General features: G+C 46.3%; 2 protein-coding genes across 3 annotated transcripts in view; one reads left to right on the forward strand and one right to left on the reverse strand.

Annotated features, from left to right (window-relative positions):
* The window catches only part of LOC135400775 (uncharacterized), an 88,621-nt gene extending 75,895 nt beyond the window's left edge, over positions 1 to 12,726 (forward strand). The window contains exons 19-33 of one of the 2 annotated variants that reach the window (XM_064632682.1): positions 71 to 208; positions 288 to 470; positions 950 to 1,081; positions 1,287 to 1,469; positions 1,540 to 1,680; positions 3,263 to 3,454; positions 4,242 to 4,379; positions 4,512 to 4,700; positions 4,804 to 4,935; positions 6,716 to 6,898; positions 8,333 to 8,497; positions 8,574 to 8,756; positions 9,851 to 9,991; positions 10,063 to 10,245; positions 11,136 to 12,726. In XM_064632682.1, the coding sequence (XP_064488752.1) occupies positions 71 to 208; positions 288 to 470; positions 950 to 1,081; positions 1,287 to 1,469; positions 1,540 to 1,680; positions 3,263 to 3,454; positions 4,242 to 4,379; positions 4,512 to 4,700; positions 4,804 to 4,935; positions 6,716 to 6,898; positions 8,333 to 8,497; positions 8,574 to 8,756; positions 9,851 to 9,991; positions 10,063 to 10,245; positions 11,136 to 11,302 (2,450 nt within the window). In that variant the 3' untranslated portion in view covers positions 11,303 to 12,726. The remainder of the gene's footprint in view (positions 1 to 70; positions 209 to 287; positions 471 to 949; positions 1,082 to 1,286; positions 1,470 to 1,539; positions 1,681 to 3,262; positions 3,455 to 4,241; positions 4,380 to 4,511; positions 4,701 to 4,803; positions 4,936 to 6,715; positions 6,899 to 8,332; positions 8,498 to 8,573; positions 8,757 to 9,850; positions 9,992 to 10,062; positions 10,246 to 11,135) is intronic. The other variant, XM_064632683.1, reaches the window with a different exon arrangement.
* A 5,952-nt stretch (positions 12,727 to 18,678) lies between these two features.
* Positions 18,679 to 23,394, reverse strand: LOC135400778 (large ribosomal subunit protein eL20-like). The gene is made up of 5 exons (XM_064632687.1): positions 23,314 to 23,394; positions 22,662 to 22,841; positions 20,933 to 21,062; positions 20,749 to 20,858; positions 18,679 to 18,828 (listed from the first exon to the last, which is right to left on the reverse strand). Exons 1-5 carry the CDS (start codon positions 23,329 to 23,331, stop codon positions 18,736 to 18,738), a joined length of 531 nt encoding a protein of 176 aa, XP_064488757.1. The 5' UTR covers positions 23,332 to 23,394; the 3' UTR covers positions 18,679 to 18,735.
* Positions 23,395 to 23,514: the final 120 nt, after the last annotated feature.

The following is a 23,514-nucleotide window of genomic DNA, read 5'->3' on the forward strand; positions in this document are numbered from 1 at the left end:
TCGCACGCCCAATGCAAATTAATCCATCGTGACTTGACCCGTTCTAGTGAATGCATGCTTGCTTTCACAGGCAACTTGAAGGACGAGGACCAAGTTCTCAAGTGGTTGACTGAATTGAAGAACAAGGCTGAAGATGAAATCGAATTCGTCGACAGGAGGACACTGGAGATGCTCCTGGACGACATGGACAACGTCGCAGTATTTTTCTGTAAGTGTGTGGTTTGCGGCTGGTATTCCACGTGCAACGTGCAGGCACCTATAGGTATCGATGACATCTGCCTTTACAGTTTCCGACGACTGTGCGGAGTGCGACCGCGTGCTCGAGGAACTCGAAAACATCGACGATGACACGGACAAACAGGGCATCTACTTTGTCAAAACTGACGATGAAGACTACGCAAAAGAACTTGGTGTTTCCGACTTTCCTTCGCTCGTCTACTTCGAAAAGCATACACCGAGCATCTACGTAGGTGAGGATGCGTTTGTTCTGTAACAGCGCTTAAAGGGGAATGAAAGATGCATGGCGTTACCTTGACGCCAACACAAAAGTTACGGGATTCCTCCGTTGGCGCCGTTCGTGATTTATGATCGATAGAAAAAAACGCAACTTACGCTTTCTCATTGCCTCTCCTCCTCAAGAAGGCCGACAATGTGGAGCGGGATCTGATTGGTCTCCTCAAACGATTTGTCCAATCGTCGCAAAAGATAGTTTGAGGAGACCAATCTGAGACCCCTCCGCGTTGCGGCGCATCTTGAGAAGGAGAGGGAAAGCGTACATTGCGGGTTCTTTCGATAAGAAATCATGAACAATGCAACGGATAGATCCCGTTCCTTTTGAGTGGTGTCAAGGTAACGGCATCTTTCATTCCGGGAGGACAGATGTTCGCAGTTTAGTGCTCTCTGGAGGGAACTGACGTCTAAACGAACCTGCGTTTTTCAAACAACGTAGGAGACCTTTCTAAAGAAGAGGATGTACTTAGCTGGCTGATTCAGCAGAAGAACGAAGACACCATCGAAAATATCAACAGAGATATGTTGAACAACATGATAGTTGAAACAGACTACCTTGCTGTTTTATTCTGTAAGTATCATCCCCTCCGTAACTTCACCCTAGCAGAACTGCTCATTGGAAGTTCCAGTGCATAGTGCCTGTCTCGTGGTGTTCATATCGTTGGTGATTACAAATACCTGTTGGTGATTACCTGCGTGTGTAAGTGCCGTACCACTCAGTTGTCGCACGGGTTTTCAATGCATTCAGCTAAAGGTGTGGTAATGTTTTTACACAGACCTCGAAGATGATGATGAGAGCAAAGAAATTTTGCTGCACCTCGAAAACATTGATGACGACTGCGGTGACTATGAGGTGCACCTCGTCAAGATGCAGGACAACTTGATGGCTAAGAAGTACGGCATTCGTAACCCTCCTGGCCTAGCGTATTTTCGTCATGGGAAGCATCTCAAGTACACTGGTACGTGGGGCTTTGTGTCTGAGTACCTTAGTAGGGCTGAAAATGAGTTATTTTTCCTGTCAAACTCTAGGTGACCTCTTTGACGAGGAAGAAGTGTTGGAGTGGCTGACTAATCCCGAAAATATGGAAATGACTGACGCTATTGAGCGGGTAAACAAGAGGATGTTTGAAAGGATACTCTCTAGATCGGAGTATCTAACCGTATTTTTCTGTAAGTCAACGCTTACTTTATCTCAAGCGCATAACACAACAACCGTCTCATTAAATTGTTAAGGTCTCACCAAAGCTATGCAGCACAGGAATCTCTGTGAAAGCAAGTGAAAACATGTGAAAACTCTCTGTGAAAAAATGTCTTTAGCCCAAAAATTTTGCTCGTACAAAAGCCCTCACTGGGGGCCACCTCTCCATTTTTTAGCATTTTAGCAGGGACGTTTTATAAGTTAGCGATCTGACCCAGAAAGAGTTGTCCGAAGAGAGTGATCTAATGCTACATTTCGACGTAGTCTCCGCCAACATCCTAACACTTTGTTGAATGATGCTCCAGTGCTCGGATCCTCCCGGGGAAAAAGTTTGGTCCTCCGAAAAACGGGTCACAGCGTCAATGACGTCGTCATCATAGGGGAAGTGCACACCAGAGAGTTCCTTTTTCATCTTGAGAAAGAGATTGGTGAGAGGAGGCGATATCTGGCGAATATGGTGGATTGTTTACCACAGAAAAGCTGTAAGATTTACTGGCAGCCGTCGCAGCAGCACTGGGCGGGGGCTCGTTATCCTGATGGAACAGGATCCCCTTCCGGAGCACAATGTGCCGTTTGGTCTTGATGGCGTGCCCGTAAGCGATGGACCACGGTCGTATAGTAGCCCATTGTGACGGTCTGGCTGTCATCACCCCCCCCCCCCCCGAATAGCAAAAAAACCGTGGCCATCACCTTGTCTACTTATGGAACCGACCAAGCCTTCTTCGGCGGTGGGTAAGAGGAGTTGGTGTTTCCACTGTTTGGACAGGTCTTTACTCTCAGGTTGGAAGCGGTGGAACAAGGTTTCCTCCACAGGCAAACCACAGGCATGCCAGGCACGGAAGTCCATGGGATCTGCCCTGGACAGCTGGGGATTGTCCCTAGGTGTGGTGTAGCTAGTGCATTTTTGATCAGGCCGGTGGCGGATCTAAGGGGGACGGGGGATCGTCCCCACAGAACGCTAGGTTACACATTAGTTTTCCCCTCTCCAGTCACGCGCTTCGACAAAGAAACCGCCCCTCCCCCCGAAACCGAGGGTCTGGATCCGCCACTGGATCAGGTGTGAACTATCTTGGGACCCACATGGCAAAAACCATGCACATGTCAAGGTGAATTGTCAAGATGCGCTATTCCGGTGCGGTCAGGTTCACAGGCCTGCCAGGACGGGGGTCGTCTTCGAGGTCGTCGCGTCCTCGCTTGAATTCCTTTGCCCACTTCCTCACCGTGCTGGACATCCTCCCCAAACGTCGCCATCATGTGCTTGGTGGAGGGCTCTCGGGTTTAGACCCTTCCGAGACAAATATACGTGCCTTCACTTTCTCCATTTTAGTTCAGCTGCGCGGTTCACCACCTGCCAAGTAGTAGGCATGGGTGGCGGCGATCTTCAAGAATCCCTATGTCCTGTGATAAAGTATCTATGCCTGTATAGCACTCCTTCTGTGTCAGACCGAGAACTTATGGGATGCCCCTCGTAGATGACGCTCGCACACAGAGACAAACCTAAAGCGCACGACGTAAAATGCATGCGGAGTGTATTCTTCGGCCCTTTGCACATAGACAGCAAGATCGACTGCAAGCAGTGTGCCAAGGTTCTAGAGGAGCTCGAGAAAATCGATGACGACGCCGACGCTCAGGGTATTAACATGGTCAAGATAGACGATCTAGCATTGGCCAAGAAGTATGGAGTTCATGCGATTCCGGCGATATTGTTCTTCCATAGTGAAGACGCGGACCCCATTATTTATGCAGGTGAGTCTCTGAATAGCTCTTTCATTGAATGAAGCAAATATCGTAACAGTTAAAGGCGCTAAGAAATAGAATTTTGGATTACTGGCAACCCTGCTTATAGTCCATCAAATAGTTTATCGGGAAATAGAATGAATAAGAATATATTCGCTGAGCGGTGTCCTATCACTGTGCAATAAAATTTGTAAAGACGCCTCAAAACACTTTCTTTTTTTACTCCGATATCTGTTTCAGTTGTGAACCTCATGCCTTGAGTGTTGTCGAGGTGTACGCTGACACTTGTTATCTGTTTACACAATGTAACCACTCTTACAAGGACGTCCTGAAGGACGTTAGTGTAGTACCTGAAAAACAAAAGCATCTGACGTAACGTAGCCGTGACAGAGCAGGGAGATGAGCTCTCATTTGCCAGTGCAACTCCCTTCCCATATGCTCTCCAGCTGCTTTGGCCGGTCCAGTTGACACCGCGAGCCACCTGATTGGCATTTCCATCGTCTCTCACTACGTCACGCAGTGACATCAACCTCACTCGTTCTCTTACAGCTTCTCGAAAGAAGTGTGAGGGATATTAGAGAGTGTGTCGATGTTGTACTTCTCGTGCACGCTATTGGTCAGTTAGGATCGTTGTTCTTGTGCAAGAACGTACGATAGTCGTCGTAAGACACTCTCAACCCAAAAATGAATAATTTACGGATGTGTCTTTCAATGCTCCTTTAACTGGCACACTTCGAATGAAATGACGAATGAGTCCGCACTGACTTTCTGTTCCTCGGTTCCCATTGCCTTGCAGGCGATTTTAAGAGTGGCGAACGTATCCTTGAGTGGATACTTCTACAAAGAAATCCTGGCAGTGAAGTCATCGAGGACGTTGATGGCGAGACTCTCCGAAAAATGATCAAGGCTTCACCGTACCTGGCTGTTTTATTCTGTGAGTATAGAGTGAAGTACTGTCAATGAGTAGCCATACAAAATGTGGTGCCATACAAGAGTGCCCAAGGGTATGGCACTGTGTAGTATCAGTTCATCATCATTCCCAAGAGCTAAATCCTCGTTTTTACAGATTCTGAAGGACAGGAATGTGATGAATGTAAAGCCGTCCTCAGTGATCTTGAGAATATCGATGATGACACAGACCGTCATGGAATCCAGTTCGTCAAGACCACAGATGTCTCTGTTGCACAGGAATACGGTGTAAAGGAATACCCATCACTTGTCTACTTCGAAAAGCAAATCCCAAATGTTTACGAAGGTATGTGACAAAACGTCCGTGACCTCCTTATAGTGAGTACTTCTTCGGTTGATTTTGTTTCTGCATTTTTCCACTATAAGATGCCTATTTGATTCATGGCTAGGGGACCTAAGTGCTGAGGAAGAAGTCCTACAGTGGCTTGTGCTGCAGAAGTCTGATGACACTATCGAGACAGTCAACCGTGACATGCTGGATCGCCTCGTTGATGAATCCCAATACCTGGCTGTGTTTTTCTGTAAGACTACTTCGTTCTTTACCACTGCTATAACATGCCCTATCCTGTGACGCGATTGTCTGATATCAATATCCGCTTAAGAGTGCCTGTGGATCGGGTAATGAGTTGAGCGACGAGCATACTTCACGACATAAACATGCGGACATAGCAGTGGTGGGAGGGGTTCCACCACTCCCCCAGGGGTCCACCAAAAACGTCGGTTTATACATTGGATTTCTCTCTCTCCCCTCCCCCACTACGCGCTTCAACAAAGACACCCTCCCACACACACACACACACACCGAGGGTCTCGATCCGCCTGGGACATAGTTCCACGGTCTTGCCACTCGGGATTCGGGAATACGGAACGCGTATGTGAGTACTGCAAGGCATACTCTGCCTGAAAATACAACTGCCGTTCTCAAACTCACTTTTCGAAGGACGTATGACCAGCCTCGCTGCCGAAAGCGTTCTCTCGTTGCTGGTAACCAAGGTTGTGCTGAAGACTGGAAGGTGGTTCGGTTCCTACCACACCGACTGAGGTTTTCCATGGGTTTTCCGGCAGACTTTGCAGACGAACGGTGGCACAGTTCCCCTTAAAGTCGACCCAGTATGCGTACGAATCCCGCTGTCTTGCTGTAATCTCTCCACGTCAGTACTCCGCTCATAGCCACAGTTGCTTCGCAGCGCTAACACCGAATTTAAAAAGAAGGACGTACGGCAGCTGTGTTGTTGAATGTGCGTAGGTAAAACTGAAGACTCAAAATCACGTTCCGTCCTTTGCAACGCTGACGATGTCCTACAAAAACGTGCCCATGTGCCTTTGCGCTCAAAGCGCCACAAAACAAAGCGCCACAAAATTGCAATTGATGCTTTCCCTCTTCCTCTCCTTCTCAAGGAAGCCGACAATGCAGAGCGGGCTTCCATTGGTCTCCTCAAACAATTTGTTTAATCATCGCGGGAGATCGTTTCAGGGACCAATGCGAGGCTTCTCCGCGCATTGTCACGCTTCTTGAGTAGGAGAGAGAAAGCGCGTTTTTTTTTTTTTTTTTCTTGCTTCTTCTTTTTTCTATCGATCACAAATCACGAACGACGCAACTGATGAGTTCCGTTCCTTTTGTGTCGGTGTCAATGTAACGGCATATTTCATTCGCGATGATAAATGTTTGTGCTCAAGTACCCATTTAATAATTGCAGCATAGGCCTCGCAAGGACTCACCAATACCATAGCGAGTCGTCAGCGGAATATCTTGATTAAGCGATTTTCAGCTTATGTCACCTAAAGATATATTTAATTGACGTCAACGGTAGCCTCTAGTGACACCTCTTGACTCAGTATAGCACATACGCGTCCATGCAAATGTACAAATGTTCAGTTAGGCGAACCAAACAATGACGTGATGTATGGATACGCATGTGTGAGCATCGTTTCACACCCTCAGCACAAATTATTTAGTCCAACTGCACTATCAGGTATAAACCGTCGTATTCTTGCCCCACCCTCAGGGATCCGTTGGGCACAGTGCGCGCTTCGATAGGTCCTCTCTTGGAATTTCGAAGCGCAGTCGCTGTCGCAGCGTCTTCCCTTGCCGTTCCCGTCCGGCTCAGCAATAGACGCTGCAGAAGGCACATGAATGAACGAATAGCTTTGATATTATACGATGCATATCATATGTGGTAGATAGTGTGAATGTAGCGTTAATGGATCAAACGGCGGATAGTGTGTGCTATAAGCCTTGCAACTATACGAGAGACCAGTGCGCCTTTCTAAGAGGTAATCGGGTCCACTTTTGCGCTACAGACAAACCTCACTGCAAGGCTTGCGACCAGGCACTGCGGGAGTTAGAGAACATCGATGACGACACGGATTTGTACGGCATTCACATGGTGAAGATTCGCGATACGACCCTGGCGAAGCGCTACGGCATCAAAACATTCCCAGCTCTGGTATACTTCAGGAATGGCAACCCACTCATCTTCGATGGTAAGGACAATACAAGCTTTCTTTCCTAGTTTCTTAGAAACTTTGTTCGACGTCACGTTGCCATCATCCCTGAGAAAGAACTGGGTCGAAACACACACACTGAGACTCAGGAAGGATGGGTTCCCATAACATCACATTAACACCGGATTTATTGTCCGTGATACTGTTAGGACAACATTAAGGCTATAACTTGATTTCTGCACGAGCACCACTGGTAGTGTGCAGGGTACAGTGTACACTAGGTGAAGTAGTTCACCTTCTACGGCAACCTTCCCGACACGCACACGATGAGCTCGAGCGAAGCTTCCAGAAAACAGGATATGCTTATTTCGCCTGCTGCCACGACTAAAGGTATGCTACGATTTTGTGCGCCCCTAGCACCCTACCATTGCTGGTCTTCACACTGCCCTTCAATAACATAGCACAGAGGACACTTACGTGCGATAGGACGATGCCTACCCCAACAACCAACCATTCCTGTTGAATCTATTAATGTAGTTCAATAGTTGTAGTTAGTGCCGTCATGGACACCTGGTGATCTCATGCGATTGTAGTAGTCTTGATACAGCACAGAACATTTTCGCGAAGTTGCACCGTGACAAGAACAGCGGCCGACTAAACGGCTGGGTAGTGATCAGCATACGCTCTTTGATAGAAACCATTCCTTTCATAATTAGCAGCAGCATCCTTGATGAATGCGCGTATCTTTTTTTCACGTGAGCGAGTTTTTCTTGAGCGGTGCCCTTCTCGGTAGCTCAGTCGGTAAGGTGCTGGTTTGCTGAGCTCAAGATCGCCCGACGGACGACGGCAGCAATGTGGGGGAGGTACACAGCGCTTCCAGCACCGTGTGTCGGAGACTTTTTGCACACGTCAAAAGACCACCATGTGGTCGAAATTTACCGCAGTCCTGCCCTGCAGTACGTGCAACATGTCGCCATACTATAGGCAGACAACCCATACGTGTAACACCAAGAGACCGCTATTATTATTATTTACAGAGCTGTGATAGTCGACGTGGACCTCGTGGAAATGTTCTATGTGGTAGGTTTTCAGCTAGTGCTGTAAAACCTTCAGCTTGAAAAAAAAAACATCCCCCTTCTGCACGATTCTTTTGATTTTTATACACGTCTGCTGTTATCCATCATTCTACTATACGCAATGCCGTGTGACATGGGACTTCGTCACCATGTCTCATAATATTGGAATAACTCACTCAAAAGGCCATTAATAATGAATTTCTCTTAAACTTCGCCTACTCTTGAGTCCGGGGAACAAACTTCTTCAGGGTTCATGTCGCGCATATAGGTCTCTCTCTCTCTCTCTCTCGAATTTTAAATGGGGGGCCAGTTTTGAAATAACACTGTCTATAGTCTTTACGTCTTCAGAGTAGAGTGCTACCATGACGAACAAGACTATAACAACGGATCATTACAGATTTCCTTGCTATTGCTACAATAGGTGATATGAAAAACGAGGAGTCCGTCTTGGAGTGGCTTATTGACGATGACAACCGGGAGCTCGCTGAGGAGATCGAAGCGATCAATAGCAGGATGTTGGACAAACTGGTCAATGACTCGCCCTTCATCGCCGTTCTCTTCTGTGAGTTCCTCGACGACACATTCTACGATGGTTTCACGGTGGATGGTTTCATGATTCTGCGCTTCGTTTTGTTTAGATGAAGACAACTGCGACGAGTGTGAGAGGGCTCTCAAGGAATTGGAGAACATCGACGACGAGGCTGACGTCTACGGTATCGACTTCGTCAAGATCAATGAACCAGAGGCGGCGACCGCGTATGGCATTACGAGCTTCCCTACACTGGCCTACTTCCGGAAAGGATCGCCAACGTTATATGACGGTGAGCACGCGCAGCTAGCTTACAGTGTAACGCATTAAAATGACACTGGAAAGGACATTTAGGATCGGTAGAAACCATAGAATTCTCATAATAAGCACACGTGAGAGCACACAAAACGAACAGACTTCGCGCACGGCATGGCACACGGAGCCTAGCGGAAGCAAGCACAATTTGAATTGGATTGGATATCATGTCGCCGAACGCGCCTGGTCTTTACGCGCGGAAAGGCTCCGGCCGAATCCACAATATCGATCATGGCGGCTCCCGGACTTGGACGCTGGGAGAGTGTCTCGCCTCCGTACAACTCCTTTGCTCTCCCCCATTACTCCCAGCTCTTCTTCTAGCCTCTCTCCTCATGATTTCTATGGTAGAAACCGATGGTTAGTGCAAGGAACACCTGCAAGGAGTCTTTTAGGGTTGTTGCAAAATATTTTCGTTTAACAAAAGCGCCCTTAGAAGTCAAGAATTTGCACTGTGGCCTTAGGAAGTACTCGATCCACTGCCACGCTGTAGCGGGGACATGGGCTCTGATTTGCCACTGAAAATTCGTATGGGCTACGGTGCCACTGACCACTTACCTACACATACCCTCGGGCCGCGCTTCAGCTGAACCGGATGACGCCGCGAACCACTTTGATTTGTCGTCACCCGCTGCGTCATGGAGTGACGTCAACCTCACTCATTCTCTTTCGGCATATCGGAAGGCGTGCAAGGGCAACACCTCCTAGATTGCATAAGGCGCCTGCACCCTACGTCACGCGCGGAGGCCTGCGTGAGCTTTGCAAGCTGCTTCGAGCTTTTCTCTTGTTCATCCTTTCATTGACGTCATTGCAGCATCAACACCTCCCTGTGTGACGTAGGGCGCAGACCTTCTGCTACCTAGGAGGTGTTGGCAAGGAACTCCAGAGCGAGATTCAGATCAGATCAAAGCCTTCGCTCGCGCTGCAAGTTAGCCGGGTCAGCGTTTCTGCAAGAACGCGTGATATCCGCCAAAAAATTCACAGCTGTTAAAAAAAAATGTGTGCGGAGGGGACTTCCACTTCTGCTTTAAATGCACCTATAGAGATGCTGTAACGCATGCACTTGTGTTGCAGGAGATCTCCAGGATGAAGAGAAGGTTCTCGCTTGGCTAACGAATCACGACAATATTGAACTGAAAGACGAAATTGAAGAAGTCAACCGCAAGATGTTGGACAAGTTACTCGATGAAAATGATTTTGTTGCTGTGTTCTTCTGTAAGTTCATTTTTTTCTAGTATGTGCGCAAACGGAAAGTAACTTGGGCTTTGTTTCTCTGACGCCCGTAGTTGACCACAACTGTCCCAAGTGTGATGCCGTGCTGACAGAGATCGAAACTATCGACGATGAAGTGGACGAACTCGACGTGATGTTTGTGAAAATCAACGACGTCAAGTACGCCAGGAAGTATGGCATCGCGCAGGTCCCCGCTATTGTATACTTCCGAAGGAAGTTCCCGTCCATCTTCAGGGGTGAGGATCACATCTTCCATGAAGGCGGAAATGTGTTCATGAATATATACCTTTGGTAGTGCATTTGGGAGACGGAAACACCTCATCCCCCTTGTAAAGTCCTCATAGACCCCCCCCACACACACACACACGAAACATTTTTCTGGCTACCATGCTGGCTCGCGGTACAGCAGTTGAGCATTGCAGGGCTGTAGGAATCGTCAGGTTACAAAATAATGTCACATGGGTTTAAGGAACTCTTTTTGCTGTTATCCTCTAAACATGTTGCTGCAGAATAGTACTACGGGCTTCAAGAGCTGCAGTCACAGAGGTATATCTCCACCAGCGGACAATGCGTTCCGCGCATTGAGAGTGCGGAATACAGCGGAGGTATTGAAGGCATGGTAGCCATCGGTGCGGAGGCATCATGCGACTGCGCAAGCCCTATCACGCAGGCGTCTGCCATAGGCGTCTTTAGATTTCCGTGCCGAGTTGACGTCTAGGAGTTAGCTTGTCCCGAAGAAGAAATTTCTTTTCTTGAGTACCGTCATGATAGCATTTTCTTGATTTTTCCACAAGTACACCTTCAGTACTTTTGGTACAGTGCTGGACAAAAATTTACTGAACACGCTCCGGCGCATTCCTTCCTCAGAGTGACACGCGAGCAGCGAATGGGACCGTGCGGACATACAGGCCTATGTAACTACGTAACTAATCACCTGTTTGCAAGTCCGTACGCTACCACTCGCGGCTGGCGTGTCACTCTAAGGAAGGAATGCGCAGGGGCGTGTTCCGTTAACTTTTGTCCAGCACTGTATACCTACCACGCGCTACACGTACATCTGATTGTGCATTCATTCTGTTCGTTTGTTCGTTGAATGTAACACAGTACAACGCATGTGTGTCCACAGGTGACCTTATGGACGAGAATGAGGTCCTGGAATGGCTCAAGAAGAATCGATACCGACACCCAGAGCTAAGCCTCTTCATGTACGCTCTGATCGCCATCTCCAGTGCTTTCATCCTGTACACACTGTTCCTCATCTTCTGTTTGAAGAAGCATGAGAAGAAAGAATGAGCAGGGCCCTTTACCTTGGGGCCGCTCTTCTTGTTCAGGACCCTGCCAAAGAAGTGTTGCGAGGACTCGGCCACGAGTTGAGTGTTGCTGGGGCAGACTATGGAGGCACACGCCTCCTATGGGGGTTACAGGGGAGATCCGGTCATGGTGCAAATGAAGAAAGAAACGGGGCTGATTCCGCTCGTGTACTATATGTGGTGCAATCTACGAACAGTATATCGCCGAGACGCCTGGGTGACCCCAGCGATGTTATGCTTTGTTTGGCTAACCGCAGGCATATTTCACGGTCACAGCACGTGGGTTTCGACTCATCTGTTCAGTGTATTTGGGAAAGACCCAGAACGATTTGGAGAAAGCGGCCATTACTCTTTGATGCCTGACATTGTGCATTCGCGTTTACATTGGACAACAGAAATTACTGACAAAAAAAAAGTGCTCCCACGTGTCAGGACCATAAGAGATGTGGCCATTGTTTTTATTCTTTTTTTTTTACTCTCTGTTTCTTTTCTTTCCACAAATACCAGGCTGCTATTCCAATACCGTCAATAGCGGTATCTGGACTGCAATTTTTTCTAACTATTGAGAGACACGGGCGTGTGATCGTGAACACGATGCCTCGCTTCCTTCTTCAACTTTGCTTCGGTTTGATGCGACATCACTGGGAAGGGATAAAAACTCTCGGTTGTGTTATTTCAGTGAATCTTCGACGATCATTTCATGTGTCAAGTTTTTTTTTTTAAGTTGTCGTGCCTTCGATATTTGTTTTTATTTATATTGCCAACTGAACTTCCTCCAAAATACGTATCGGCTTCAGTCACACAGTACTGGCATGTGAACTGCCTTCCTTCCCTGCATTGGTTGTTGAAATGCTCTGTACAGTTAAGGATACCGTTGGTGGCATTAAAATTTATTGTTAATTATTATGGCTTTTTTTTTTAACCCGACTGCTTTTCAGGCACTGCTCACAGCAAAGACACTTCAGCGGGCGGTGTTCTGCGGATGTGTTGATGCTCAATATAAGTACGAGATATACTTACTTCTTTTCGTTTGTCTTAGGCGAGGACCTGCTTTCAGTTCTTCCTCATGTGTGATCGTACAAAGTGAATTCGAGGCAGATTGCACAACGTTTTCACTTCGAATGCTTCATCGTGTATGTCCTCAGAGTGCATGGAGTCGCGTCTTTGAATGATATTAAGTCCTCAATGTTTCGTTCTTTTTTCTTATCAGCGCTTTTATGTGAGTTGTGAGATGGATAGTGTGCCTTTTTTTGGGGGGGGGGGTGTATTTATTGCAGAAAGCTTTCCAGACTGCCTTTTACGCGTTGCTTCTTCCGCAGCTTTGTTGTGTGTGATTCGTTTAACTTTCTCTCCCTTTTCCACCATCAGTGCTGTCGTATGAAAATAAACTCGGGAGAATAGACCACACTGCGAAAGATTCTTTTGTCTCTCTTTGCAGAATCTTCTCTTGGTGACGCATTTCCGTAGGAATGCAAGTTCCGTTGCTTTTCGTGGTTTTCATTTCTTCTGCGTTTCATAATCGCCAGTCGTTAGCTGCATGCGTTTTGTTTTGCTAGACTCGCGTTCGACTCGAATTTGCTACGCCACCAGTGCAACCAGTGCAAAATCCAGCCCCCGCGACTTGTGGCTATCGTGATGGCATACCACGCCGAGACTGGGAGGTGAACCGGGTTCGAATCGCTGCGCCGGCTGTGCTGTCTAGCGTTTTTTTTTCTTAAATTTGATAGGTAATAATCAATTAATGACGCTTTACGCGAGTAAAAACGTTCTTGACTTTCCTTTGCATACTGTGCAACGTCACTTTGAAGAAAGATTGACAGCGCTATCTCTTTTCGTGTTCGCATCATCCTTGACTGAAAAACACCAAAAATGGAAGATATGGTCGTCCTTCTCGCTTTATAATGCCACAGCTGATCATCACATAAAAAACGAGTTCTTGGCTTAGCTTTCCCAAAGAACAAGCTTTCCAACGGTACCAACATATTTCACGTAAGTTGCCGAGAAGCCGTGTAACCTTTGACTGAAAACGACACTTTTCGGGTGATGAGTGGGACCGTAGCCTTAAGACGTTTTGAGCTGCGAAGACCGTAAGGCTTTCAGATCCCAGGGACCACTTTTTCTTCTTCAGTAGATTTTTAGAAAAAAAAATCTTCCTGGGAACGGCGACCCCGACGACCGCATCTCTGTAGAGATGCGAAGTTTCAAGAGGACCGGTGTGGGTCGCATTTTCCCCCCTCACAAGTGGTGACTCATCTTCGGCACATGCTATATACAGTGTGTCCCAGCTAACTGCGAACAGATCACTTCTTTCGAGGTGAAATCAGTTGCGATAGAGCATAGGCTGAAGGAACCCAGCAAACTCCTAAGGCAATCTCCTAATTACTTTTTCATAATTAACCTTTTAATTATAAAAGCTACGGAGTTGTCCCAATGAGAACATCTGGTCCCCTCGGTCACCTGACACCGTTGCCGTTTTCAGAACAAAAATCCGTTCGATAGATCACCCGCAAAAAATTTGCTGACGAGTCTCTTCGTCAGCTGGACTCTCGCCCTTTCTCCCTCTCGAAATTGCTTGGTCCCTGGCCCAATCCAGCCCAGCAACGCTCTGCGCTCAAAGCTCTTCTGACATTTCTGGACACCATCGGACTTCGATCGTTATTGTGAAGGGGCTCGTTATTTTATTCCCCCCATTCCATCCAGCAATGGGGTAGAGTGTCGCCTGTGGCGATGAAACTCCCCACTCTACAAGGTCGAAATAAAGTTGTTGTTGTTTGTTCGCAGTTAGCTGGGACACCCTGTATGTAACGGGAAATGAAGCCCGAGTGCCACCAACCGTCGCTGGATGGGACGAGCCACTTAGCAGCGATCAGCACCAGGGTCTTAACCTCAGAGACCTCAGCAGAGCTCACAGTCAATCTGCCAGTTGTTGAACTGCGCACGTCCAAACGTGTAACAAAGGTCCCTGACCGACTACAAGTTGACCCTCTCAAGAAGAGCTACGGCAACGTCGCCGAGGAGAAGCTCCAAGATCCTCAAAGCTATGCTGAAGCGCTCACCTCCCCACAAGGGAAAGAATGGGAAAGTGCCATGGAAGACGAACTTACTTCGCGCTATCAAATGGGCACATGGGCCCTCGTACCCCCGATATGAAAGTCCGTCAAGTCTAAATATGTCCATCGCATAAACAGGCGCAAATCGGCACAGTTTTCTGTGAAGCCGGTCCACGACGCACTATACCCCCCCCCCTTCCCTCCCGAGCAAATGCCGCCAGGCAGACTGCCACCACCAGCAGCGCAAAGTATCTTCTAGAAATTGCAACCTCACGCCTTAAACCTGACGCATTTCTACGAACTTTCGAAAGAAACCGCAAAACTTCATAGTTTCGGATTCTCCGAGAGTAGGAGACGTCATCGCGAGTTCGGTCGTGTGTCCCCTGGCAGAAGCGCGCAGCTTCCCGGTTTCCGGAAGAGCAACGTCGCCGAATGGGTGGCAGATTGCGTACCCTATGACGTCATACTTCTGGAAGTACAATTTAATTTTATTATACCTTCGCGTCATGCAGAGAAACAATATTTAGGGAGAGTTCAACGGGATAGACGAAGATCGCAGTGGTGTAAATTCTGTGGGATACTGACGACACCAGATTTATTCTCGCGTGGATTTATTCTGTTAAATCTCAGAAAACGTACCTATTCGATAGCCTGAGCGCTATGACACAAGTTTCGTCACAATTGTATAATTGCACAATTCAATTCAATATTGCACTTCAATTCGCATTTCAATATCGCATTTCATATTGCATTTCAATATCAATTGCACAATTCAATATTTTTTTAAAAGGAAGTTTAAATGAAAAATTACAGGCAACAGTGTGTTGAACTCCCCACCAAGTGCGCATTTCTCGTCATGTACGTCTGTAAAACTACATTGTGTGCGAGTTTCTCTCTTGCTTAACACTGGGTCTGAACTAAAAGAAGTCGGCTACGTAGCCGTTAGGAGCAGCAATCCAGTCGGGAACATAGATCACTGTTGCTTGACAAATAAGGAATTATTTCCTACCAGACGTCGCCCTGAGCCGTTTCAGCACAATTTTACTAAAAAATAGTTAGCGTTCCCCGTCACATGCATAACTTGTTACGTTGGGTTTACAAGCAACAAGCTGTTAGACTCGCTTAAAAACGCTTTATTTCAATACCTTTACCAATACCTTTCTTTATCTATTTGCTAGGCAGTAAGCATATCTATTGCTGCGACTTCATTCTCCTTACGAAGCAGCACGTACATTTTGTATGAAAAAAAGAGTTGAAACTGCGTGCAAAACAGAGTTCTACTCCCACACTATAGTCACTGTCGTCGGCCACGTTCATAGTCATCATGCACGGTATTGAAGGCGCTAACTATAAAGGAGGGTAGCGCTAACGAGTGTGATATCCAGCGAAGTGGGATTGGTCTGGTTCTTGGCACGGACAGCTTCCGGGGTATTAATGGGTTTCCAGTTGGGGATGTTGAAAAAGAAGACGATGATTATGGCAATCACTGTGACAATGACTACGGCCCACACGACCCACAGAATACCCGGGATGGACTGGAGGAGGCCCGAAGCGGAGCTGGCCGTCTCGTCGTGCACCGTAAACGGTACTGTACTAGAAACACCAGTTGTCCTCTCTGGTGGCGAGAGAGTTTCATGGGGTGCGCTGTCCGTAAACATGAAGTCCTCACGTTCCTCACCGAGATGCATTCTTGGACGAAGGTGCACCTTTGCTCTACACCGGTTCCCCTTTCAGTTTCGAAGACGTTAATCTTGTCTGCAGGGGAGCATGGGCCAATTCGTGTTCTGCATTATCGTCGTCTTCCTCCTCCTGCCACGTCTATAGCCGCCAGAAGCAAATGACACGCGGAGTTTGCGTCTTGCACACATATTATGTTTGTTGCTTTCGTCATAGACGCAAAAGACGGTATTGAAGGCCCTGCATCCCATGACTTACTATAGCAGTGATGTAAAGGGTGTTTTTTTTTTCTTTATTCGTTACAACAGTTTTATTAAAAATCTACCAGAGCAGAACAGATACCGTTTTTGCAATCGAGTTATATGGCCACAGGCGAACATTCTCTCGAAGAAAACATGCAACTACAAGATCATTAATTACCTAAAAATCATTAGCTATTTAATTATGGGACTTCGCGCACAAGCGAGATAACAGAACCGAAGATATCCCTCGTGAAAGCCATTCCGTGGAAAATTCCATTCACATTTATTGCTTCAACATTAAAGTGACGCAAGCTGAGGTGCTCCGCAATTCCAAATGAAACCTTTCCGTGTGCAGTGCTCACTGTGCGGTAGGTCACGGAAACCATTATTATGTTGCGGTAGGGCCGGTATCCGAGGTCAGAAGAAATGCAAGACACAAATGGAGGCCAGTAACAATAACCCGGTTATCGGGGAAAACATCTGCCAAGCGGAGTTTTTCGGATTAATCCGAATTGCTAAAATTTTACCGGAGTACATTTTTCGGATTTTTTCGGATAAACCCGGAAACCTATGTATAAGTTACTCACAAGGTGTAATTAAGTTACAATTACGTGACCTTGGTGGTGACGCTCCTTCTGTTCCAGACGATATCCCTCGCGAGTGTCTGTGTTCGTACAGCACCAGTCAACCTTAATTACAACACCGGAATTAATATGGTCTCGTTCCCGAGCGCGATTTACAGAAACGACTCATGAGGAAAAACTTAGTTGAACAAAATTATTTCGTTCGTTTAACGCAAAGATTTTGTTCATTTAACATTCCCCCAGTGCTTGTAGTTTAATAGACCTCGCCCTGTTTGTAAACAAACGACGTCATAGTGTGCGACAGCGCCACCAATTTGGTAGAGTTGAACTACGCTCGAAGATAGGGGGCGAACGAGGTAGTAGTTGTAGTAATTAACTGCTAAAAAAGAAAAGAAGAAATGGGGGAAGAACTTGGACCAGGGTGGCCGACCTAAGGGCGCCTGCAGCTCCATCTCATTTAGGTAGTGTTGAGGCTTAAGATATGTGTGTGCTAGTAGCGGCTGTATATACCGCTTTTCTTTTAGGTAGGTACACAGCGCTTTGAGTGCCTTCATGCCTTGTTCCGTTGTTGGCCATCTTCACATTACTTTGCAGTAAGATTGTGGTCCTTTGTCAAGTGTTTGAAGTGCATAGGACAGTCTTTCCTTTGCGTCTTCTTGTTCTGGGCACTGTATAAGTACGTGTAACGTGTCCTAGGGCACTTTGCAGATGTCGCACAGTCCACAATACTGTGTTGGAATTGGGTGGTTGCAGTATATAACGCGCCGAGTCGAATCCGGTGAATAGCCATTGGAGGCTTCGGTCGACGTCATGTGCAATGATTGCTGTGAGACCGAGGGTCTGCGTGAGGCAGGAAATGTGTGCGCCAGAGGGATTGCTTCCATGCAGCTTTTCTTGGACCGTCTGGTTCTCGATTTATGGAGGAATGTATTTGCGTCCAATCCTGTGCACAAAGTCGTGCCCAAAAGCCATGGTCTTGCGGGGATTACGATGGTCCCTGAAAGGGACGCGACCTTTGATCCTACTTATTTCTTTCAATAGGAGGCAGCGAACAAGTGCCTATTCGTGGAACCCAAACCTCCCTTTCAGGTTTGTTTCAGTATCAGTCTGATTACCAACGTTATTACGTTTCTCGGTAGAGGCCTATTCCAAAATAAACATTGCTACGCGATCGGAGCGGACGCCGAAATCTCCATAGTATTTTTCTTCCTATTTCTGTGTCTTGCTGGCTGTGTGGAATCTTTGTAGTGCAACCGAAAGACTCCAGCAGTTATAATACAAGCGTATTATTTCTGAGCAGCAATTGTCACAAGTGCACACGATAGAGTGGCATGGTACCGTAAAGCAACCAACGCTGACGGCATCGCTCCTAGTGCTAGCAGCGCAATATTGATAGTGACTATTCAGAGAAAAAGCATGCCTTTTTGCCTTATTTCCTTTATGGTTGCCCGAAACAAGTTTTTTTCATTCCTTAAAATCCACTCTCTATTCATAACTAAAACTGGAATTACAAGCAATAACTGGCTGAGAGTTTTCCTGAATTATAGCTAGACCCTCTATTTTGCACTCAGTCTGACAAAAGTTTATTTTGAGGACCTGTAAAATTTGGCAAGAGCAGATTTTTGGCCCAAAAACAAGACAAAAGAGCTCACACTCCAGTGAAAGAATGTGTGTGTGTGCTGTGTGGCAATGCTAAGTGATGTACTTAGTGTTTTTTGCATGTTTTGCTTTCTGGTTTTGGCAAGTTTAACCCTAAAGCACAGAGCTATGCATACAAAATAGAACGCTCCACCAAAAAGCCAGACGGTAAGGTGGTGTGACAGTGCCACGTTTATTGACAGCATCAAATCCTCATAAGCATTTTTAGAACTTGGCCTCAGGTCGCACTGTGGTGAAACGTGGAGCATGCAAGTTGCGTGGCACCCTTGAGGGAAGTGGGAACTTGATCTTGCTATCCTGCAAGGGGTGAGAGAATTGTTTCAGTTTCAGGAAAGATTGAGAAATGGGGTCTGACATGTCAGCAGACCGGTTCAGTGCAGAGTACGCAGATGTGGCGACAATGCATGCGACGGCTACTATGTTTCTTTTGCACTACTTTCTGACCTACCCTGACACAATGTCACGAGCAGGCAAATGGGAGTGCATATATAAAAAGACAGATGGTACAAATGTCATGAAGCTAATGTAGTGTGACCAAAGGAGAACGTTGGTACCGAACACATGAATGACTACTACGTACTGGTGCAATACTGCTTTCACCAGCTAAAAGTAGGTGAATTCAACTTCTGGTCATCTTCTCTGACAATTTTAAGCAAGGCTCCATCAGTCCAGGCAAGGCTCCAGGGTCTGTCAGTTGTGTCAAATGCTTTAGCACAGAGTTACAAAGTCTGCTGTTTGTACAAAATTTAGCAGGTCCAGGCAGTATGTTCTAAGCGCGTGTTCAACTTAAAGGGGCACAAAACAGGTCGACGAACATTTTCCAATTATTATGCCCAATGAAAGAACGTAGCTCACGATATCCAAATATGAAATTCTTTTGCTTCCAACGAGCGTCTTTAACATGAAACAATGCCATTAAAAGAGCGTAATCCGCGCGAGCCTCTCCTTATCCTTGGAACTGGGTCACGTCACTATATTTCAGCGTATAGCAACACCGAATTCAAGGCGCTGGAGGTGGGGGAGATTTCGCTCTCCTAGCCAATGACGGACCCCACTGAGAAGCTGCAGCTCGCGGAGCAATACAGCACAGAAAACATAATGCGCATGTGAAATAAAACATTGAGGGTTTTTGGTACAGTTTGAACTGGCTACCTTGGATTGGACAAGTGGGAATATGTTTAGAGTTGACCTCACTTCTCGACATTGCAACAAAATTAATGTACAAGTGTCCCGCATTCTAAATGGCTGATGATGCGCAACGTCAAAGTGACGTATCGCTATTGTCGCCAGGACATCGCAGGGCGGGGCATAAGGGCGAAAGAGTGCAGTGAATATTCAGTCGGTTTGGAGCCATTATTTACTTTTTTGAGACAACATTTTTTTTAAAACGTTCACCGTCGGCAACGTATCACAATGTATTAAAAAGAAGTGCGCCTCGTACACCTGTTTATTGCCCCTCTAAGAAGGAAAAGAAATCTAGTCCGTCAACTCCATACGCCGTTGGAGATGGGGAGACCCAATAGCGCGCAAGGAGAAATACTGCAGCACCACCACACAGCGCGTGTCATGTGGCCAGTCTAAACAGTCAATATGAAAGTAGAGGGAGTACGACGGATTCCATTATCTGGCGAGAGGAGCGACCGTGACCTCACTGCGTCCAGCCATCCTATCTGAGGCGCAGTAATATTTTGGTAGTTGACGAACTAGATTTCCTTTCCTTGTTGTGTTGAACACGACTATAGGGTAGCACAGTTTGCAACCAATCAGACTTAATGAAACAATGATCTGTTTCGGGATAATACCACCATGTTAGTTTACACAGTGGATGCATCAATGTTTCAATTCTTTTGCATGGGCAAAAAGCAAATCAGTTCCAGAGCAGTGTGAACATCACACCTTCCGAGTTCTGGATTTGCTCTATAGACACACAGTACTGGATACTATGAAACTTCTAGCTACAGACTGAATTAGTGGAATTCCACGACTACACTTAGTTGGCGCTCCCTTTCATTTCTATCAGGGAGGACTGAGGTGTTTTTAAATGTTCAGTGGAGCACAAATGCCAGGATTAAGTTGCTTGTGTCACACTTCAGGGTGAATTTAGGGAGAGGAAACTTCCATCTCATACATTACCCCACATATTGATGAGTAGGAGAGCTCCTTGAAAACATGATAGCTACTGATGCATGGAATGAGGCACAATAGGCATATACATACATGGAACTGCTTGACATGCGGCCTTCTGCACTTTGCAGCTGGGATGGCTTCCACACGGATGATCTGGATAGATGACGCACGAGCACTGTGCCTTGCACCCATGTCACGGTCTGGAGGAAGATGTGTGGCATACTTTGTATCGAAAACACGCTCACTGATGCGAATGAAGGTAGCAATTACTTACAGCACTGAGTCACTGCAGCAGCCACAGTGACATCACGGTACTCCCTGTACATGTTGTGAGTGCCACTGCGAGAGTTGTAACGCAGCCAAATGCCAAAGTTCTTCACTTTGGTGGGGGACTTATCTTGAAGCTGTCAAGAATGAGTACCGTTAACTGCAGAGACAGCGGTGCAAGTCAGCATCAGAGCTTGTGGCTCAGTACAGCCCCCATGTCATGTTACGTAAGCTGCATTGCCCATTTATCCATTTACCATACTTATTCTAACCTTTTCTGGCAGAAATACTCTCTAAAATCAGGGAGCGATAAAAAAGCGTGAACAAGTTAGGTAGCCGAGCAAGCAAACTTAGCCGATGATCAACTGTGATCGATGATGCGGGGATTTTTCTCCTGCATATACCATGCAAAGTCTTAGGCTGATGCAATCCTGTGTTCAAAGGCATCTCATAATCTGCCACCCACAAACATAATATGTATATTATCACAGAAAATAACTTGCATAACTCTTCCCAGAAAGGCATGAGGCAAACCTGTCCCTATGGTAACAGCCTATTGAGCTTTGGAAACGTATGCGAGTTGCTGATGCATACTAAGAGGGGGAGCGTTCAATCCCTCTAGCAGAGCTTTGGAAAACGCTTTTTTCTAAATGTCATTACAAAAGGCTTTGTGCATTTAATAAGCGGACAACAATATTACAAGCAGTGCATAAAACATAAGATTACGTATGGGTTCTCCACCCCTTTAAATATATAGTGGAACAATTTAGAATTATTCTATGCAGTTTCCACATGATATGGTTGACACAGTCATCATGAACATGTACAATGCAAACCATGCCAATCATTTTGTAAAAATGCCTCGCTCTGCCGAATGTACTCAGCAGTTAACAAGACAACAGTTGCAGACAGTTAACAAGGTAGTAATGGGTGGTAGATCCTGATGCAGTTCCCACTTGCAGCTTAATGCTATGTTCTTTGTGTTCACTATGTCAAGCCTTATTACGCCCCCTGTAAACATGTCCGCAAGTCTGTGGCAGTCATGTAGTAAAGTACAGCGAGATCTTTCATGCTTGCACTTATGTCCTAGTTTACTAACAGTTTCGAGTGCAAATGTATGCTATGTACCATGTACAACGACAGCATAAATAGACTCTGAAGAGATGTGACACCAGAGAATCGAATTTTCAGTTCCGTGAAAGGTTGCAAAATTGTGTGACATGTCAGCAAACCGGTTCAGTGCAGCGTACGCAATGGTGGCGACAATGCATGCGACGGTTACTATATTTATTTTGCACTACTTTCTGACCTACCTCGACAAAATGTCGTAGGCAGGCAAATGGGAGTGCAGACATATTTATTCACTTGTGGTCGTCATATCTGAAAATTTCGCTGTCCTGAGTGGGGCTATATCTTGGATTGCATTTTATCAGATGAATGCAGGCTCTTTCAGCTCAGAGAATCAACACAGGGGGCACAGGCATATGTGCAAAGACGTAAGGAGGTTTCAAGTATGATACAAAAGGCCTCGCATCACCGCGGTTGGTGTAGGTTGTGACGTTAGGTCCCTTCCAGGCATCAGATTGTCAACGTGTTTAGGAAGTTAAGGGATCCCCTATGGTATACGACATTACCTGTAGTTTGTGTAAAACATGCATTGCGGAACGGATTGTGACACTGTGTTCTGCCTTCGTGCTAAATAAAGTGCAGACACACTGTTTATTTGACTGGCTCACCTTGCGAAGCGAAACGATTTCAGCTCCCGTTTTCTTCATCTTTTTCAGCTTCCTGGTGAAGTACCAGTAACGAGACTTTGCCACAACCTTGTCTGGGGCGAAGATCACCATCTTGTACAAAGGTGGAAACTTCAGCTTGTCGGTCGGCAGTGGCCGGCCGATTATCTCGTACTGCTTTAACTACACCAAAGGAAGACCACAAAAAGTGTCATGGCGGGCAAAGACACACGTTACCATGAAACATTACCTGCTTTTGATCCTTTCGTATGCATATAACAGTAAATAGGGTAGAAATATCAATGTTGTTCTCTCACCAAACTGACATGCGGCATTGGGTAGTGTGCTCAGCATGCAGGGAATACCTTGAGGGCATGAGCCAAACGCAAAAGGCCACCGATTTCCTTCGTACCAATATTTCGGAGCAACATATACGTTTCTATCTTGCAAGGGTAGTTTCAAAACCTCAGAATGTAGGCCTAACACTACAGCCGGAACAAACACGTGGACATTTCTTCAGCGCTTACACGAATGAAAATTACCATCTCATTACAACACAGCATGCAGTTTCAAAGATATTGAACGTTCCTGGAACGATCCCTTAGCTAATTTGTAGTTAAAGTACGAAGATTAATTAGAAAATAATTTCACATACCAGTCCGCTGGCCTTCATTTCGACGGTAACAAATCCGAAAAGGACTGGTAGCTGCCCCGCAGAAGGCACAACAATTCGGAACTGAAAGAGAAGTGATTACCCACATGTTTTTTGTTATAAAAATAAATTTTCAAAAAGATACGTTATTTAATACTGTAACTTTTTGTGAATTTATATAAATATGGTTTATTCTGCTGCACC

The sequence above is a fragment of the Ornithodoros turicata genome, chromosome 7 (assembly GCF_037126465.1).
Source record: "Ornithodoros turicata isolate Travis chromosome 7, ASM3712646v1, whole genome shotgun sequence".
Taxonomy (NCBI): domain Eukaryota; kingdom Metazoa; phylum Arthropoda; class Arachnida; order Ixodida; family Argasidae; genus Ornithodoros; species Ornithodoros turicata.